The 21318-nt window shown below is 39.6% G+C and overlaps 1 protein-coding gene across 1 annotated transcript; it reads left to right on the top strand.

The window, feature by feature from the left end:
* Nucleotides 1-16507: 16507 nt before the first annotated feature.
* On the top strand, nt 16508-19664 carry her7 (hairy and enhancer of split related-7). Its single transcript, XM_034173542.1, has 3 exons — nt 16508-16606; nt 16811-16906; nt 19092-19664. Exons 1-3 carry the CDS (start codon nt 16562-16564, stop codon nt 19638-19640), a joined length of 690 nt encoding a protein of 229 aa, XP_034029433.1. The 5' UTR covers nt 16508-16561; the 3' UTR covers nt 19641-19664.
* Nucleotides 19665-21318: the final 1654 nt, after the last annotated feature.

A 21318-nucleotide genomic window follows, 5' to 3' on the forward strand; every position in this document is an offset into this window, starting at 1 on the left:
GATTCATGTCAGTCCACTTGGTGCAACTGCTCTCCAAGGTGTGATCACTCCTTTTTAGATGCAGACTAACGAGCAGATCTGATTTGATGCAGGTGTTAGTTTTGGGGATGAAAATTTACAGGGTGATTCCATAATTTATTCCTCAGAATTGAGTGATTCCATATTTTTTTTTTTCCTGATTTCTTATAGTGTTTCTTAAAGCCAGAAAGTTGCCATTTGAAATGACTTTAGTTTTGTGTCATGTCTGTGATCTGCTTTTTTTCTACAAAATTAAACAACTGAATGAACATCCTCCGAGGCCGGTGATTCCATAATTATTGCCAGGGGTTGTATTTCAAAATGGCATGACCAGTGGAAGCTTAAAGAAACCAAGCAGTTGGAATGATGACTGCAGGACATGATAGGCAGGTTTTACAGGCTTCTTTTACACTTTAAGGCAATGTCACATCATTGTTTTTTTTTTTTTTTATTATGTTACTAGAAGCGTGGAGGATCAACCACAGCAAAGGCTGTAAAGAGTGACTGTGAAAGTGTTTAACATTTTTTAATAAAGCCTCATTTACAAGCAAAATATCTGGGAAAAGAAACCAATTATACTCAACAAAAATATAAACGCAACACTTTTGGTTTTGCTCCCATTTTGTATGAGATGAACTCAAAAATCTAAAACTTTTTCCACATACACAATATCACCATTTCCCTCAAATATTGTTCACAAACCAGTCTAAATCTGTGATAGTGAGCACTTCTCCTTTGCTGAGATAATCCATCCCACCTCACAGGTGTGCCATACCAAGATGCTGATTAAACACCATGATTAGTGCACAGGTGTGCCTTAGACTGCGCACAATAAAAGGCCACTCTGAAAGGTGCAGTTTTGTTTTATTGGGGGGGATACCAGTCAGTATCTGGTGTGACCACCATTTGCCTCATGCAGTGCAACACATCTCCTTCGCATCATCCGTGAAGAGAACACCTCTCCAACGTGCCAAACGCCAGCGAATGTGAGCATTTGCCCACTCAAGTCAGTTATGACGACGAACTGGAGTCAGGTCGAGACCCTGATGAGGACGACGAGCATGCAGATGAGCCTCTGTGACGGTTTCTGACAGTTTGTGCAGAAATTCTTTGGTTATGCAAACCGATTGTTTCAGCAGCTGTCCGAGTGGCTGGTCTCAGACGATCTTGGAGGTGAACATGCTGGATGTGGAGGTCCTGGGCTGGTGTGGTTACACGTGGTCTGCGGTTGTGAGGCTGGTTGGATGTACTGCCAAATTCTCTGAAACGCCTTTGGAGACGGCTTATGGTAGAGACATGAACATTCAATACACGAGCAACAGCTCTGGTTGACATTCCTGCTGTCAGCATGCCAACTGCACGCTCCCTCAAATCTTGCGACATCTGTGGCATTGTGCTGTGTGATAAAACTGCACCTTTCAGAGTGGCCTTTTATTGTGGGCAGTCTAAGGCACACCTGTGCACTAATCATGGTGTCTAATCAGCATCTTGATATGGCACACCTGTGAGGTGGGATGGATTATCTCAGCAAAGGAGAAGTGCTCACTATCACAGATTTAGATTGGTTTGTGAACAATATTTGAAGGAAATGGTGATATTGTGTATGTGGAAAAAGTTTTAGATTTTTGAGTTCATCTCATACAAAATGGGAGCAAAACCAAAAGTGTTGCGTTTATATTTTTGTTGAGTGTATATATATGCACACGATTTTCTTAAAGTAAAATAATTAAGGCTGCCAGCAGGGGGCGGCAGGACACATCCAGGCAGACAACTGGTCCATATTCTCAAAAGTAACCATCCTTAATAGCGCAGCAGATAACTGAAACAATCCTTCAAATGGCGATGCAAGCATCAAATTTGGCACAAATGCTCCTTAGAGTAAATAATAAGTTGCATCACTTTTTACCAAAATTGAAGCAACTTGACTCCTGTACAAACAAGCAACTGACTTTTGTCACCATTCTTGCTGTTTTCGTCCCATAACATTTAGTCATAGATAGTCCAAACTATGCCTTTTTGGAATCTATATGTTCAGACAAATGATATGGTACAGTTTTCAATATGATTGGAGCATTTTAAAATTTTGACGCCTGTGTAATTCTTCAAGTGACTCCGACCTGGCAGGCTATTGAAAATTCAAGTGGCTGTGTCCATTTTTTTCAAAAGAGTGACTATTTGTGCCAAATTTGGTGCTTGCATCACCATTTATTTATTTTAATGTTTATTTAACGGGCGATACGTATAACATTGCCACCAAAAAAAATGGGAAAATGTGATGCATATGTCTAGTTTCAGTTAATTTGCAGTCTTTTTTGAGGGATTCCTTCTGTTATCTGCTGCACTATGAAGTTGCTGGGATCATCAACATACTCGGAGAAATATATGTCCGAAATGTTAAAACTAACATTCCATAACAATGCAATTCCCAAAAACAGCTTTGTTTGACTTTGTCATTCCAGCAGTGCCCAAACATGTTCTGAAAAGATCAAGTACTTACAACATCCGGTCATTGTCTTGGGTCACTGGTTATCTGAGTCTCACAACCACACAGTGAGCACCAGGATCCCAAAGACTTGAAGCTTTGTTCTCTTGCAGAGGTATTGACATCTCTAAGCACCTCTGTCAAGTGACCTCATGAGCTCTTCAGAGGCATCTCTCAGTTTCAAAAACAGAGGACCCAGAGACATGAATGTCACTACCAAGATAACTGAATCTACAATTTTTGCACTTTAACTACATACAGATACACTGGAGTTCCAGGAGGTCGTTGCCAGTCTGCAATATCCACTTCCTGATGTGAGAAAGTGTATTGATAAATCATTTATTTAAAATAATTTTCTCTATATTTTAACTGCTACATGTATCAAAATGGACTCGTAATAAGCATTTGATTTTTTTTCAGTCACTATCTTTGCAAATATTAAAAAAGTCACTACAAAGCAGATATTTATTGTTTCCTCCTGCATAGGTCCATGAGGTTTGTAAGCACAATTCTAAAACTGATTGACAGACATCGGTGAAACATCACACAATGTAAGCACGACATGCAAAGATATGCATGGAGGAACAACTGCAGTCTGACGTCTTCATGGGTAGCTAATTGGATGTCGACTTTAATTGATATGTAATATTGAATTCATGTGTACAACTCCACCTGAAGTGGTTTATTGATTTCAATGAAATTTCACACAAAGGTAGGCCACAATGTCAAGCTGTAGATGAAAATGTAAGTCTGATTCAGGCTCTTGAGACAAATTGATACCAGTGCTTTATCTCCACATATCAAAGTGGATGACAGTCTGTGACTCACTTTGGACAGGATAGCAGAAAATAATTCTGGTTTAACATCGTCAAGTGAAATATATATATATATATATATATATATATATATATATATATATATATATATATATATATATATATATATATATATATATATATATATATAAACATAAAATAAAAACAATACAATGATCTGCAAATCCTCTTCAACCTATATCAATTGAATACACCACAAAGACAAGATATTTAATGTTCAAACTGATAAACTTTATTGTTTTTGTGCAAATATTTGCCCATTTTGAAATGGATGCCTGCAACATGTTTCAAAAAATCTGGGACAGCGGTATGTTTACCACTGTGTTAATCTCCTTTCCTTCTAACAATTTTGGCAAACACTAGGTGGGCTGCCATGTGTGTTTTACTAAGGAGTGGCTTCTGTCTGGCCACTCTACCATACAGGCCTGATTTATGGATTGTTGCAGAGATGGTTTTACTTCTGGAAGGTTCTCTTCTCTCCACAGAGGAATGCTGGCGAACACACCATTTATTAGGTAATCCTAAAAAGCAATAAGACAAAACAGGAAAAAAAAAAATGTTGTAAAGGTTACTAAAATTTACTTACATTTTAGTTAAATCATTTGCTTGTAAAGTGGCTCCATAAGCTCACCTTCACTAACATCCTCGTTGCTTGTGTTCTTTTATGGTTTTGTCTTTTATTGTGTTTTTAAATTTTAATTAGATTTTCTCTGTTTTTATTATGCTGTGTGAAGCACCTTGAGGTGATCTCATTGGCGCTATATAAATTAATACATTTAATTTGATTTGACAAGATGAGGGACTAGAACCTGGACCAGCACCTCCTGCTTTGTCTGAAACTAAAGGCCATGGTGTTCAAAATGTTAATATTACATTCTGATCATACATTTTTTTATTGTAAAAAGTTTAACTTATTTGTGTGTGTGCATGTGTTTTTGTAGGCAGGAGTGTGTGTGCAACTGGACTGTGGTCATATTATATCCCACAGAAGACAGGCAGCCGAATGCATGTTTTTTCTGTCATTGTAATAAAACAGACTTTTCCAAATCTGCACATATATAATGAAAGGGACAGCGCTAAATGCACGCAGTTATTTTTAGCATTTGGGTAATTAATTTGCCATAAATGCGCAAACAAGCAGTGGAAAGTCAGGGGAGACTGGGTCAAGACATTTGATTTTCTTGCAGCAGAAGTAAGCTGTCCTGCTCCTGTCCTGCTCCTGTCCTGCTCCTGTCCTGCTCCTGTCCTGTGTGTCGTCACTGCTCCGTGCCCCCCGTGGACTGTGTCCCCTGTGGGGGGAGATGAGCAGAGCTGCAGCTGCTTGTTTAGTTATTTTGCCACCAAACCTGGCGTGGGTTTATCGTGTCTTTCCCTGTTAAACTGTGTTTATATGTCCTCAGTGCTGATATTAGCAAGTTTTTTGCGTGCACGTTAAGGTAGTTTTCGAGCTCACTTCTTCTCAAAGAATTTGGTTAGCAGCTGTTTTCCCTAATTTAGTTTTCTTTTGTCTCTTCTTTTTTGAAATCTGGACTTTGTTTTTTTTTTTTTTTTTTTTTTTTTTAGTAAAGACATGTCTTATTTCAGCCTAAAAACCCCTCCTCATGCTGTCAGATTCCTTTTGGGATGTGTGTGTGTGTGTGTGGGGGGGGGGGGGGGGGGGGGCGCCTGTGCGTCTGGACTAAACCATTGTACAACTGTGCAGGGGTGGAAGGGTCCTCAGAGATCTTTCAATATTATTGTTAGAGCAGAATTATGTTTCGCAACATTTATACATTCATTCTAATTATATTCTTTTATAACATGAATTGTATGGACATTAATAAAATGCAACACAAAAATGTATTTAATGCCAGTTTTTTGTGGGCCCCCTCCCATGCTCTGGGCCCCTGTACATAGTACCCTTACCCACCCCCCCCCCCCCCCCCCAGTCCGACGCCCCTGTGTCCAGTCAACTGAATGCACCCCAGGTGGACTCCAGTTAAGCTGTAGAAACATCTCAAGGATGATCAGTTAGGATGCAACTGAGCTTAATTTGAGTTCCATGGCAAAGGCTATGAATGCTTATGTATGTGTGATTTCTTAGTTGTTTTTATTATCATTATATTATTAAAATTTGCTGAAATAAAATCAAAACTTTTCACCATTGTCACTATGAGGTATTGTGTGTAGAACTTTTGGGGGAAAAAAATGAATTTTATCCATTTTGGAATAGGCCTGCAACATAAATGTGGAAAAAGTGAAGACTGTGAATACTTTCCAGATGCTGTATCAAAAACATAAGTTTAAGTGTCTAACACCAGTGCAATTTAGACATGTTTTATCTTATAAAGTTACAATGTTTTTGATACGTTTTTAATTTGTTTTCAAGTAATTTGCCTTGTCATATCTTCTACATCTTCTATCTTCTGTCTTCATATACCAGTATGGCACAGAATACCTTCTCATACACAGAATGACAGGTACAAACCACATTTGAAGTCACTGGTTAATTGTTATGGCTCTCAATAGTCTTTTCTTGTTCAGCATTATTTTTTAAACAGTTTAAAATTGCATTTTTTTTTACCTTTATTGTTGTTTCTGTTTGTCTTTGTTTATTCCATTTTGTACTCATGTTTTGATTGTGTATCCCTTTTCTCCAGGATCACAATGGAAACAAGTGCTTGCACTTGTATCTGTTTTATATAACGCCATAACGAATTAAATCAAATCAAACTCCTTGATGACCCTACTTTAAAAATGTACTTCTCTGTAAGTGATATATTTTGAATTCATGCAATCTTGGTAGCCCTTGAAGTAAACTTTAAAATAAGTGCTTTCCAAATCAAAAAACGTCCTTCCTGCTTTTCCCACGGTTGGCGGCAACATCAAAGGGCTTTCGAATAAAGGCGCGTCAGCACGAGACGGCATTCTAAACGGCACGCGCAGTTTTATTGTGAGCAGCACGGAGGCGTAAATGCAAATAGTTTAACAACGAAAGTGTGAAACTGTCTGAGGAAATGATCCACCCGCAGCAGGACAAGGTTTTCATCAGGAATAATCGAGTGAGAGCGAGAAAGTGTTTAACAAAAAACCTTCAAGAGTCTGAGGGCTTTTATCTGGCGTGGAAATCAGGTGTGAAGTGGTCGCGTGCTGTTGCACGCGTGCGTGGAGATGAAAGGGTTCACAGAGACACGATTTGCTCCCACAGCGGAAAACACAGTGTCTGTCTGCAGTCTGCACATTCAGACAGAAAAAGTGAGGATTTTAACAAGAAAATCGACAGTGTGTTCACAAAACACACAAATGGACTGCATTTATGTAGCGCTTTTCCATCTGCATCAGACCCTCAAAGCGCTTTACAATTATGCCTCACATTCACCCCGATGTCAGGGTGCTGCCATACAGGGTGCTCACTACACACCTGGAGCAATAGGGGATTAAAGGCCTTGCCCAAGGGCCCTTAGTGATTTTCCAGTCAGGTGGGGATTTGAACCAATGATCTTCTGGACTCAAGCCCAACACCTTAACCACTAGGCCATCACCTCCCCTCCCCCCTTGTTTTTTATTTTCTCTTATTCATTTCATCTCAATCTATTTTTGTGGTTAACACAGCTGCTGTTAATATTTTAAATTGAAAACAAATTACATTTACTTTCTTAATGTCCAGTCATTATATGCTGCAACATGAATTTCCATCTAAGTAAATTCTACTAAATAGCACTAAAATAATACCAGTTATAAAACAGACCTGACTTTACAAATGTTTATGCCTCCCACATTTTAAATACGTTTTTTCCCCAAAAGAATAGAATTTGACAGACACTAATAGTTGTATTTCCAGCAGGGGTGGTGGCCAAGTGGTTAATGTGCTTGGTTCCAGTTCAGAAGGTTCCGGGTTCATGCCACATTTCTCCATGTAATGTGGAGTTGCGTCAGGAAGGGCATCCAGCGTAAAACCTGTGCCAATTCAACATGCAGATCCACCTTGGATTTGCTGTGGCGACCCCAAGTGCAAACAAGGGAGCAGCCGAAGGGACTTACTTACTAATAGTTGTATTTCCAAAAATACTCAATAACTTCAAAATTCTTGAGCTCCTTCATTGTAGTTAAGTGTCCTTGTTTCCAGTGTGAAAGTTTCCTGGTTAAAGGGCAGTCCTGCCCATTTGCCATGGAATGTGGAGTTGCAGGAAGGGCATCCGGTGTAAAACCTACACTAAATCAACATGCAGATCCACCTTGGACCTGCTGCTGTGAGTGAAAACAGTGGAGGGGCTGAAGGAGCTTACCTATCATAGATGGTTTTCACACCTGGATCCATCTTGTCCACCTTCTCTGCCATCACAGAAAGATGTCTGAGCACATTGTTCTTTTTCTGATCATAATGATCAGGTCTATACCAATAACACCAATTCTTTACTTCTCAGGCTCAGGATACGCCTGGTGTATCGGAAGAGATCAGCAGCAAATTCCAGTCCTATGCTCTCCTAGTGTCAACTCCATTCTGAAGGGAAGAGTCTCAAACTTGTCCAGGACTGCTCTTATCACTTGCTCTATGATGCGATACCCGATATGAAAAGGTAACATGGGTAGGTTTAGGCTATAACACTGGAACCTGAAAACCATCTGATGTAGACAGTGTGTATCTTTAAGGAGAGAGACCTGCCTCACTGTCCTCACATACTGCTTAAAATCAAATCTACATTTGAAAATCAAAACAAACTTCTTGAAAGTGATTGTCAGAATATGGACTACACTCCAAGACATTGCAGCTGCATTTAGTTATGTCCAAGAGCTCTTACAAGTTTTGGATGTTGAACTCAACTTTACAACTCTTTATGTTCAAGAGAGGTAGCAAGTAGGCATAACTAAACACAGCTGCAATGTTTAAGAGTGTATGTGGTGGGTCATGCCATATCATAAATTGCTTACATTATACAAATAATGAATGTTTATGAGTTCAATGGTACGAATATTTCATGAGGTGAAAGATGGAATGTTCCATTCAGCAAGGCAAAGCTGAGTTGAATGGTACATTTCAGCTTTTCATTAAATTAAATATTTGTTCCATTGAAAGAATGGAAAAACATTCATTATTTGTTTTATATAATGGCTACAATAGATCCTTGTCATTCAATATTTTATTAATTGATAAATAACAGAAAAGGGACTTACATTTTGGTGTGCATCACTGGTGCTTTGACATCAACAGTCCAACACAAACTTTAAATAGAAGTCCAAAATTGTTCTCAGTCAGCTTGGAAAAACAGTTAGATGCAACCCCAATTCCAATGAAGTTGGGACGTTGTGTAAAATGTAAATAAAAACAGAATACAATGATTTGCAAATCCTCTTCAACCTATATTCAATTGAATACATGACAAAGACAAGATATTTAATGATCAAACTGATAAACTTTATTGTTTTTGTGCAAATATTTGCTCATTTTTAAATGGATGCCTGCAACACGTTTCAAAAAAAAAAAAAAACTGGGGCAGTGGTATGTTTACCACTGTGTTACATCACCTTTTCTTCTAACAACACTCAGTAAGCATTTGGGAAATGAGGACACTAATTGTTGAAGCTTTGTAGGTGGAATTCTTTCCCATTCTTGCTTGATGTACGACTTCAGCTGTTTAACAGTCTCCGTTGTCCTATTTTGGACTTCATAATGCACCACACATTTTCAATGGGCAACAGGTCTTGACTGCAGGCAGGCCAGTCTAGTACCCGCACTCTTTTACCACGAAGCCACGCTGTTGTAACATGTACAGAATGTGGCTTGGCATTGTCTTGCTGAAATAAGCAGGGACGTCCCTGAAAAAGATGTTGCTTGGATGGCAGCATGTGTTGCTCCAAAACCTGGATGTACCTTTAAGCATTGATGGTGCCATCACAGATGTGTAAGTTGCCCATGTCATGGGCACTAACACACCCCCCATACCATCACAGATGCTGGCTTTTGAACTTTGCGCTGGTAGCAATTCAGATGGTATTTTCCTCCTTTTGTCCGGAGGACACGACGTCCATGATTTCCAAAAACAATTTGAAACATGGACTCATCAGACCACAGCACACTTTTCCACTTTGCGTCTGTCCATTTCAAATGAGCTCGGGCCCAGAGAAGGCGGTGGCGTTTCTGGGTGTTGTTGATGTATGGCTTTCGCTTTGCATGGTAGGATTTAACTTGCACTTGTAGATGTAGCGATGAACTGTGTTAACTGACAATGGTTTTCTGAAGTGTTCCTGAACCCATGCGGTAAGATCCTTTACACAATGATGTCGGTTTTAATGTAGTGCCGCCTGAGGGATCGAAGGTCACGGGCATTCAATGTTGGTTTTCGGCCTTGCCGCATACATGTAGAGAGTTCTCCAGATTCTCTGAATCTTCTGAATATATTATGGACTGTAGATGATGGAATCTCGAAATTGCTTGCAATTGAATGTTGAGAAACATTGTTCTTCAACTGTTGGACTATTTTTTCACATAGTTGTTCATGAAGTGTTGATCCTTGCCGCATCTTTGCTTGTGAACAGCTGAGCCTTTTGAGGATGCTCCTTTTTAACCAATCATGACACTCACCTGTTTCCAATTGGGTGTTCTTTGAGCATTCACCAACATTCCCAGTGTTTTGCTGCCTTGTCCCAACTTTTTTGAAACGTGTTGCAGGCATCCATTTCAAAATGTGCAAATATTTACTCAAAACCAAAACAAAACAAAAAATCAGTTTGAACATTAAATATTTTGTCTTTCTGGTGTATTCAGCTGAATATAGGTTGAAGAGGATTTGCAAATCATTGCATTCTGTTTTTATTTACATTTCACACAACGTCCCAACTTCATTGGAATTGGGGTTGTAATTTGGACACTTTAATGAGGGTTGGTATTGAAATAATTTAGGATTGCAAATAGGTGTGGGATGAATTTAATTCAATTTGTTTATACAGCACCAAATAAGAACATGTCATTTCCAGGCATTCTGAAGTAAAGGTCAGACCTTACCCACTCCATGAACAAGCCCACTGGCAACAGTGGTAATGAAAAACACCCTAAATGTTTTTGATTCCAGGAAGAAACTTGAAGCAGACCATAATCAGTGGACTGACAACCTGCTATGGCCATATACTAACACCGGCAAATAAAAAAAAACAAACAGTATCTTTTCTGGCTGGCGGAATAATGATTACACCCGGACATGGTGACCCAAATCTGTGCCCATGGGGTTGCCCAGGTTGATCATTTTGCCTTAGGTGCATTGCCTGCTCTGGTATTCCCTCAAGCTACAGGAGGGGAATTTATGCCTGGATGCTCTGTCAACCAAATTTTTTGACAGGCTTGTTGTTCAATAGGGGCATTGCATTTCCACTGTATTGGATTTTGTTCACACAGGGGATTGTGAGAAATGTGTGGACCGGAGCATTGTCCTGGTGAAACAGAACACCTCATCAGAGCATTCCATGCCACTTCTACTTTATTTTCACCCCCAGTTATCGTGAAAGGGAAGCATAATAGGCCCCTCTAATGGCCCGTCCCTTCTATTCCACTATTATGATGCCCTCAACATCATAGAAGACCAAGGCCATGTCCTTTCCAGCAGACAAGACAGCTTTGGCTTTCTTTGGTGGGGGAGAACAACCTGGTCTCACAGCAAGTCGTGCTTCAGCAGCACAAAATATACATTAATCTATTGGTTCATGATATTGTGACGAAAAGCACCTCATTTTCGTCACAGCAGCACCAATTCATTCTCATTCATTCTGTGATGGCTGCACGAAAATAAAAGTGAAGCGGTGGGGGGGTCGGAGTGGTTATGGTTAGGGTGGGGGGAAGGAGTAAGATTAGGTTATGGTTAAGGTTAGGGTTGGGGGCGGGAGTAGGGTTAGGAATAGTGAGTTAAATAAAAGCTCCGTCATGAAAATTTGACTCATTTCATCACGGGAGCACGAAAAAAAACACAAAACAAAACAAAACGTGAGGGCTGGGGAGAACCCACATGTGTTGTGTGTCTCCTTGGATCCTGCCTGCCTCTCTCTCCTTTCCTCTGTCTCCAGGTGGTGCACCGTGGAGCTGATTGGACACACCTGCTCCTCATCTGCTCACCAGCATAAAAGCCCTGTTTCTTCACCGCTTCATCACCCGAAACTCAACGTTCCTACCTGGCCCCTCTATCTCCGTATAGAGTTTTTGCTATTTCCTGATAGCATCGTTCATTCTGCATTCCTACGCAACTATTTCTGTGATTTCTCTGAGGAACTTACACATTGCCTTTGGACAGTTTTTGATTTTGGCTTTTGACCTTGTTTTTGCAGCAGCCTGTTACTGTCAGCAGCTGCAGGTTCAGTCACCTCTCTGTCCTGCGTCTCTCAGTGACTCCACACCGTCTACAGCTCCGCAGGTGGCCATCTGGCACCGGTACCTCCATCATCCACGCTCCACTTCCTGGTCCTGGTTCCTGAGGCTTTCTCCACTCCTCTGATCGGAAGGATCCTGGGTTTTGCGGACTGTGGCACACGGTTTTTCTCATTCAGACCGTTGTCTGCATTTCTTCCGACCTCTTGCACTTTAATCCTGATTGTTGCACATTTTCTGTTGAACAATAAATCCTGTTTTTCTCATCTGTACAGCCTCCATATTTGGAGTTTATCTCTCATCTGGGCTTTCAGCCATAACAACATATTTCCATTGTTTCGACAGTTGTTTGGACTCCGGTTCCAAGTGATGGACTGAGGTTTCAACCATGGTCACGAATCGTAGCATGAAATTTTCTGTATCTGCATAAAAAAGCTGAAGATTCACCCTGGACATCTGCAACCTTGTGAATTTCTGATCGGTCGTTAGGAGCCTTGGGACCCATCGTGCTGAAAATTTCATCATTCCCAGTTCTTCCATAAGAACTGAATGAACTCGCTCCTAGAAAATGAGGTGATAAACTGCACCTTGATCTTGCTCCATCTTCGATGGTTGTTCTGCTCCTTTTGAATCGACCAGCATTTAACTGTAGCATAAGACGGGGCTTCCTCCCATAATGTCAGACATTCCCTATATCCTGAGATACTGAATCACAGCACACCCACCAACTTTGTCCATTTCTGACAAACCCACTTTCACCTCACTGCAGTATTGTGTCTGCAACATTGCGCCCGGTGAGTGAAAAGTTTGACACATTCTTAGGAGAAATGTTGATTTCTCAAAATGGAAAAGATGGAGAACCACACCCTACTCTTTCTGGATCGGGCTCAGAACTTTTCCATCAACCCTTGTATGTTATAGTTACATAGTTAATGTGTTTCAAGACAGAAGTACAATGATTTTGTGCTTCTTTCAGGGATGTGAACTAAAGGTGGATGACCAGTCTCTGCTCGGCTGCACTTTTCATGTATTAGATTAGTTTGATATTCGATATTCAGACATTCGGTGAGGATACAGTTAAATAAATCGCCATTAATGCAGTCAGTGAAACCCAGACACCTCGTACATGACATGAAAGAAGTAAACTTAGGTTTTACAGCTCTTACGTTCGCTTTTGTTTCGAAGTGCACAGGGAAAAATTATCCGAAGATGCACGAAAACAACAATTTCGAACAGAAGCAGTCGCTGATTTAGGGACCATCGAACAATTACGTGTCAACTAAAAAATGTGGAATCTTGATGCATCATCTCTTGCATTAACATAACTAAACTTAATGTTGTACTAGGGCTGTAACTTAGATATTACTTAATGTTTCTACATTCCAATAGTAATTTGTTTTTAATCAAATGGTGGGGTTTTTCAACTTTGTTTTTCCATTTTAAACATACTAGCACATGCTTATTTATTGGGTACAGAATAAAATACAAGTTACCAAAACATATTAAAGAAAAATACTAGCTGATTTTTGTAGTAGTGTACTTTTTTCTACGGTCCCTAGATTTGCCCTTCGCTGAATATGTGAATATCGAATTTTAAACTTCACCATGGTGTATTTGAAGGTGGCGCTATCAAGATTTAAAATGGACCTTATTTACATTTTCACTTGTCTCTCCTTTCAGAACCGGCAGTCTGCGCGCGTTCAATGGGGACTGTGCACACTTTTCGCACTTAACGCGTGCGCATGTGTTCGTCACCAGACAACAAAGCCGAACATTTTGCATTAACACGTCAGTGCATCACAATAGACCTGCACGCGCCGTGTGGATGACCGTCTCGTGCTGGCGCCGCGGTGCGCTTTTTAACACGTCACATAGACATTAAAAAACCTCTTTGATACTGCAAGCCGGCGTGGGAAGGGTGGAGTGACAGGAAAGATCTACAGGTGGCAACTTATTATTATTGATTTATTTTGAACTGGTCCAAAGGCCAACAGGCGCCTTTTTAGACGCGGACACTGACAACAGATGTGTGAAAATTTGGAGTCACTCTTTGAAGGACATCGTGATTTAAAGCAAAATTAATGTAACACAGCTCTGATGTTGGTTTGCGGGTTTTTGAACGGGTGCTCTTTTAAATATTTGTTTAACGGTTGTTATAAAAGGGGCTTTTTATGTTTTGCTTTTTTCTTGTCCTTGTGTTAAGAATAAAATGCGCCCTGTAGGTATTTCTTGTAACACGAAACAAGAATCCCATCACAACCACACAAATGCGTTTTCACATGTGCACGTGACGAAAAAGGTCAAACACAATCCATCAGATTGTGTTAGATTTTTTTTAAGCATTATGTCGTCAAGGCAGTCTGATTTTACAACTATTTAACACCTGATCGCGAATTTAAAGTAGTTAGTTTATCAAGTCTTGAGGCAGAAGAACTCACAAAAGGAATCGGGTTTTACAATGAGGAGGTGCCCGCACCAACCTCGTGCGTAATTTGCCTTTTAGTGTCCACTGCGCGCGTCATTGTGGGAATCTGAGAGGCTGCAGTCCTCCACACTCTGCTTCTAACGATGTACCACTTCTAACAGATAATAATAATAAAAAAAAAACACACAAATGCAGCTTTACTCTCTTTTTCCCACGTGAACGAGTCAGAGAGCCGGTTCCCACCGACTCCCCGGGTATGAGTTGAAGCGACAAATGCGTAATTCTCACCTGATCATCAATTTCATCGAGTGATGTGAAGCCCCGAGCTACAAGGGAGGATTAAAATGGTTGACTGAAAACACTTTTTTTTTTTTTTTTTTAACTCAATTTGTGGGTGAAGGAGACAACAGCCAGAAAGGAAAATATGAAGCAGATGGACACATTGTGGACAGTCAAGAAGGTGATGTTCAGCCGACATATCAAAACGCAAACTTGTTGGAGCCGCAAGAGTTAGTTTTTTCAGTTTATCAGTCATACCACTTGGATTAGGAGCTTTAGGTTCAGCATTTGGCCCAACACACCCAAACATTGAACCCACCACCATTTGGGTAACAGACAAGTTTTACTACAGGAAGTATACGAAGCCCTTCTAAAAGCAGTTTAGACTGCCTTGTCTTCGGTGTTCTTAAAGGGGACATAATATCCCAACTCTGTCTCAGCGTAGCTCCAGCTTCACAAACACATATTTGATTTAATCTTTATTTAAGTTATTAAGAAAAAAAATAAAAATCTTATTTACAATAACGACCTATAGGGAAAACACAGAGGTAAATCACAAATGTGGATCAAACAACACATTTTACAGTATATACAACAGACTATGATTAGTAATAGACAATAACATTCTCAGTTATAAAAAAAAAACCCTAATTACTTCATTTTAGCCAAAGCATGAGCAGGTTTCAGCCAGCAGATTCTTTAAAATATGCTTAAAATTTAAGTTTGTAGCCAAAAATACTTTAGAAGCATCAAATTGCTGCAACCACTTTCCATTTTTAGGTCCCTTAAAAATGCATAGACCAATAAATTGTGCATATCTGAGAAAAAACACGAGTGACAGTGTGGATTTCTGGGATGCTGTCATGAGCTGTGTCAGGCATATGCACAGGAACATGGGTTGTAACTTGGGTTTACTCCTTTAAAGCTACAGGACCTTTCAAATTTCACAAAAGTGAGAAAATTTTGTTTCTACTGAAATCCAAGCATTATAATGTAGGTTTATGTTTGCAAAATGTTGCAAAATTACAGCTCATTTTAACATCACCATGCAGGACTGAGAGGCTGCAAGAAAGAACCTCCTGTACCAAAACAGACACCTTCGCCCATCCAGTCTACATGTGTTGTGGACTTGGAGAAGGCGTATGATCGGGTACCCCGGGAGATTCTGTGGGAGGTGCTGCAGGAGTATGGGAGAGTTCTCAAGGCCATCCAGTTTCTGTACTCACAAAGCAAGAGCTGTGTTCGGGTCCTTGGCAGTAAGTCAGACTCTTTTGGGTTGGCCTCACACAGATATATATGTGGTCTTCCTTAAACTGACTTGATGTTGTTGCAGCTTCCACTTCAGGTCTGTACCTCGGTGGTTCCTGGCTTGCTTCTGACTATCTGAAGAAACGTCCTCTCAGATGAAGGTGAAAGTCTGGGGCTTCTTCCAGGCCTTGGAAATGTGTCCACCTGCCAATAACTTAATCTGTGATCCTCTTTGTCAGATCTGTTCTGAGCATCTTGGACTTGTACTCACACTGTTCTCAATCCAAACTGGGAAGTTGAACAGAGAAGCAACAGTCAGAGAACTGTGTACCTTGTGGTTGTTTACAATGAAACCTCAACCAAATTTACCTGGACATGAACCACACAAAATGGGTCACGTTAAGGTGTGTTTTTATAAGTTTAATGTGTCACTTTACAGAATACACTGTTACAGAATCAGAATAGCTTTTATTCATGAAGTATCCACAAAATACAAGGAATCTGACTTGGCTTAGAGCTGCACTTTCTCTGTATGGCGTGTATAAGTATACACTAAACACTGAATAATTCACAGTAATGTGCAAATGAAATGTGCAAGTAAAATAAAATAAAATGTGCAATAAGAGGATTAAAAACTGAACCAAATAAGAAATGTTCTGCAGAGAGTGGAAAGTGCTGCTGAATGTCTGACCACCAGTGGGTTGCAACACATTTTGTTTCCTGTGAACAGCTGGGGGCATGCCTGTAATAAAAAAAAAAAAAAAAAAAAATGTGTGTGTGTGTGTGTGTGTGTGTGTTGAGTTTGGGGGTGGATTTTGCAGTAGTAGGAGGAGTCTAAAGTGACAAAAAGGTATAAGAGATGAAGTCTGAGGAAAAGCCTCATTTTGGCAGAAGGCAGCAGCTGATCTGTGTGACCTCACACTGGACACGTTCAGACGACACTGAGCATGAAAATGTTGAGGGAAACAGAAGATGCAACCAGTGACAGAAAGGTAAAATAAAACATGGAGCTCCAGGTACAGATCGATTTTCCTTCATTTTTTTGCACAATGACTTTTTTTTTTTTTTTACAGCTCAGGCCTGTAGGCAACATGCAAAATGGACATCACAGCTGCTGCAAACTCATTAATGTTAACATGAAAATGTTTTAGGCAGAACTCAAAGTAAAAAATAAGATTAATGTGTTTCTGTTGTAGCTGATAAAGTCTCAGGTGGAGAAACGCCGAAGGGAGAGAATGAACCGCAGTCTGGAACGTCTGAGGAACATGTTGATTCAGGAAGCTCAAATACTGGTAAAAAATAAATAAATAAATAACTTTTGACATGCTGTAGAAAAAAGCATTTTTGTTATGAGGCACAAAACATGAACTGTCACAGATGTTGGGTATAAATGTGAAAAATGATATTGTTGGTAAAACACTTGCACAGTAAATTATGCAGAGTAAAATTTGTCTGTGTTGACATTTGATCCCATTCCAAATACACTTTAATACAATTAGATACAAAGTATGAAGTATATCACTCGTGTGTGTGTGTGTGTGTGGGGGGGCTTTACTAATATAGCCACCTGAAGGTAAAATAAATAAATCAAGATTAATTAAGATAGTTAACTACTGACATTAAAGCTATGGGGCCTTTCAAATTTCACAAAACTGAGACAATTTAGTTTCTACTGAAATCCAAGAATTATAATGTAGGTTTATTTTTGTAATATGTTGCAAAATTACAGCTCATTTTAATAAAGATGACATTTATATATGGGGAAATTCCATAGTCAAAATTGGCTTTTCCTTCATGGCTGTCATGCAGATACAGGTGAAGGCACGTGTGTGCATGTGTGAGGTTTTGAAATTACCTGTAACCCATCTTATGTTAACATCCATAAGATTTTTTTGTAAATCACTTCCAAATCTATCAAATGTTAGCCATAGCATCCGATCCCTTGACTTTCTCCCCCTCAGGGATTGAAATTCTAAATTGTTCCCAGATGCGAAGGAATAAAATTATAATGGTGCCAAAGAAAATTATTTTTATGACTTAAACCTTAAAAAAGACAATGGCACTATACCTTTAACCTACTTCAGTATCCCTTAACTTGTGCCACACACTAGACGATAAGTAGATAAAACTTTTGCCTAACGTTAAAAAAATATTATGGTCAGTTTTTTCCATGCCTCAATATGGGGCATATAATGTAATATTTAGAATTGTATGCAAGAAAGATACATAATTTTTTTTTCCACAAAACTCTTGTTTTTAATTCCTTTAGTTCCTTTTTAGTTCCTCTTAATTAGGCTCATCAGAGCTCCCCAGTACCCCCTTTAATTTCAACCATGGTTCAGTAAACTCTGTCATGGTGCTAAAGCAACCTGTTCAACACTAAGAAATCCTTTACATTAAGAAAGAGTTTATTTCACTCTGGAACTGAGCTTATTTAACTTTATAAAGCTCTGACAACATTCAAGCTGGTTCTACACTGTTTTCCCAAAATGGCCATTTTATGTTTTGAATAATCAATCATTAGTTTTCCATTAGAATATTAACTTAATTTGGACCCGGGATGGCTTGCTATTGCTACAGCTACACCTGGGTTATACTGGTCTTCTGTACTGGAATGTACCGCTTTTACCAATGGTTAATAGTGAGGTCACCCCACTGCAAACCCACTGCAGGGGAAGTCACCCCAGTCCAGGTGAAGTCACCCCGCTCTAGTAACACAATATTTGAATTCTGATATGTTCATGTGATAAATTATTTATACACACCAGAGGCATAATACACTCCTCTTACTCAAGTTTTGTAAATGAGATGATGTTATAGGGGAATGTAACTGTCAGGTAAAAAGCCCATTGATGGGTGAAGCAGAGGACACTGCCCATATCACATTGGCAGGTCCCTAATTTTAAAACATGGATAGCTGGAGTGGGGTGACTTCACTGAAAAATGTGGGGTGACTTCACCTGGGGTGAGTTTGCAGTGGGGTGACTAAATTCGCTACCTTTACCACCTGATTGGTCTACTCAATCATTGTGTAGGATTTACAGATCATAAATATATGTAGAAGGGTTTAAATTAATAACAGTGTAAAAAATATGTGACACAGCCAAATATGGGCCAACAGCACTCATAATGGACATAATGGAGAACAGTAACGCTTACTACAATGTTGTATGAGTATCTCCTTTCTTTCATGCTAACTTGCACAATTCCTCACAGTCATCCAGAAAAAAATGAGAGCTTTTCACATTATCAGATGTGTTGTGATTTTGTCCTTGATGTAGCAGTTTTGGCTCATCAGTAAATTAAGATTCTAATGCCCCCAGCAACCATTTGTGTAGAACCAGCTGAGTGGTTATCAAGGGGCTGTGACATTATAACATCAAGTTGAAATGGGACCAAATGTAGTCAAAGAAGAGTCTGCTTTGCTCTGGTGAATTTACTGAAAGTTCGTGATTTTAAAGTGCTGCTTTCCTGCAGGGCGGGACTCAGCACAGAGTGGAGAAAGCTGAGATACTGGAGCACACAGTCCTCTTCCTGCAGGACACAGCCAGAAGAGACCAAACCAGGGCTGCAGGTGGGGGCCACAAACCGCCCTTCCAAGACGGCTTCTCCACCTGCCTGCAGAGAGCTGCCCAGTTCCTGGGACCTGACGGGAAAGGTCTGTGGCTGCGAGCAGCACTGAATGCTACTTTTGCTGCTCGCTTTGCCCGTCCTGATCCGGATCCTGGTGTCATCCAGTGGAGCGCTGAAGCCCACTCCTCCACCGCTCTGCTGCATGTGAAGTCCTCCCAGTCCATTCTGCAGCTACTGAGGCTAAAGACCCAGCGTAGACTGCATGCACGTACCCTCAGTGTGAACAATGTGCCTTATCCTGTCCAGCTTCCAGTGCCACAGGGAGTCCCCAAACTTCCACAAAGTCCCCAGAGACAAGATCATCTTGAAACCAGCGTAGAAAGAAGAGCGACCAAGCAGAATCAGTCCCAGAGCCCCTCAGTCAGCCAGACTTTGTGGAGGCCATGGCCCTGATCGCTGCATTTGAAAAATTAACTTTTAATAACTGTGACATGGTTCTAAGATGGGCCGGTGACAGTTTAGGTGTTCCTCAGGTTTATCAAAGAACATTTGTCAGGATATGGACACTGATGTGTTGGTTTTGAGCATGTAACCCTGTAAATTATGTAAAAAGCTCATGCTGTTGACTCACTAATTCTGTCTAATATCTAAGAGTGAGCTGATGTTATTCTGGCTGACAGACTCCTTTAAACCTCTGTCAGGTGATGTAGCTGAGACGTGATGAAGAGCCACTGCAGGGGTGAGTATCACCACACTCAACAATTACTCCTCCTTCACACATGCTGCCGTCCATTTCTCTTAATTCTGCAACCTGATTCAACAGTTTCATACTGAGAATAATGATCGAGTGTCCATCTATTCCAGATTCAGGACCTCAGGATCCAAGGCAGAACACCTAAATAACGTGCCTGGCTCTGTAAGCCATCATTTCCTCTTGATTAATATCTTGATTTTATCTTTTGTCTATTTTGCACACTAATTTATTCTAGGTGTCTCCCTTTATGGTGATCTATGCTTTTTTTTTTTCAAACCAAAAAAAGAAGGGAAAAAAAAAATAAAAATTCTTATGGTGTTTTTTTAAACCCATTTAGATACAAACTGCATCAAGTAAAATCATGTTTAAAAACACGCATTTTTGAATACAAACAGTAAAAACAGCAACAACAAAAAAGACCATTTATACATGGACACTGTAATTTTTCAGTGCTTCAGTTCTGAAAAATTTGCTGTTTTGGAATTTATAATTAAAATGTAGGATCCTTCTCAAGCTAATTCAGAATGCTGGAGCTCATATAAGCAGTTAGTTTGGTCTTTCTCTGATTGTATATTATATAATTTAAACCAGATTATCTGAAAACCATCAATCCATGAGACTGGGTTGTGGTTTTCATGATTCATTCTGAGCCTACATGATTCCAGCTGTCAGTTTACAGGCAAATAAATGTCTTAATTCACCACAGTATCCTTTGATGTGCAGATTTTCAGCAGGTATTTTGTCCTTTTCTTCAGCCGTTATTGCTGTTGAATAACTGATATTTTTATGAAGATGATATGAAGGTGCATTATCATAAAATAATATATGCCATATAATATTGCAATAAGCAAAAGTAATATTTTGTATTTAATAGGATTTTTACAGTCAGTGAGTCATTGAGTGATTATTGTACATGTGCTGAGCAGTGCACCTACAAAGACATAAAGTTTTTGTTTTTTCCTTGAATATGAGGTTTGTGTTGTTATAATCTTTAAGGAAATTGAAATTTGTTGTTTGAATAGAAATGCTATGACATTTCAAATTTTATTGTGTTTGTTTTTTACTCTCACATTTCTGTGATGCCTAAAACCTTTGTCTCTAATGTTTGTGTAACCGGCCCCTAAGGAGTCGTGACATGATGACTGTGCTAACAAACTGATAAAAACATATTTCTGATACTTGACCTTGTGGAGGTGAGCCTGATTTTTAGTTTCATATTTGCTTTACACACACACACACACACACACACACACGGAATATAATTAAAAATAAAGAGGAAAATGTTTCACATTTGACAATTTTTTGTACACCTTAAATAACAGCAATATAATTTGTTGTGCTGTGAAATACATTATTATTATTATTATTATTATTATT

This window comes from Thalassophryne amazonica, chromosome 7 (assembly GCF_902500255.1).
Source record: "Thalassophryne amazonica chromosome 7, fThaAma1.1, whole genome shotgun sequence".
Lineage (NCBI taxonomy): Eukaryota > Metazoa > Chordata > Actinopteri > Batrachoidiformes > Batrachoididae > Thalassophryne > Thalassophryne amazonica.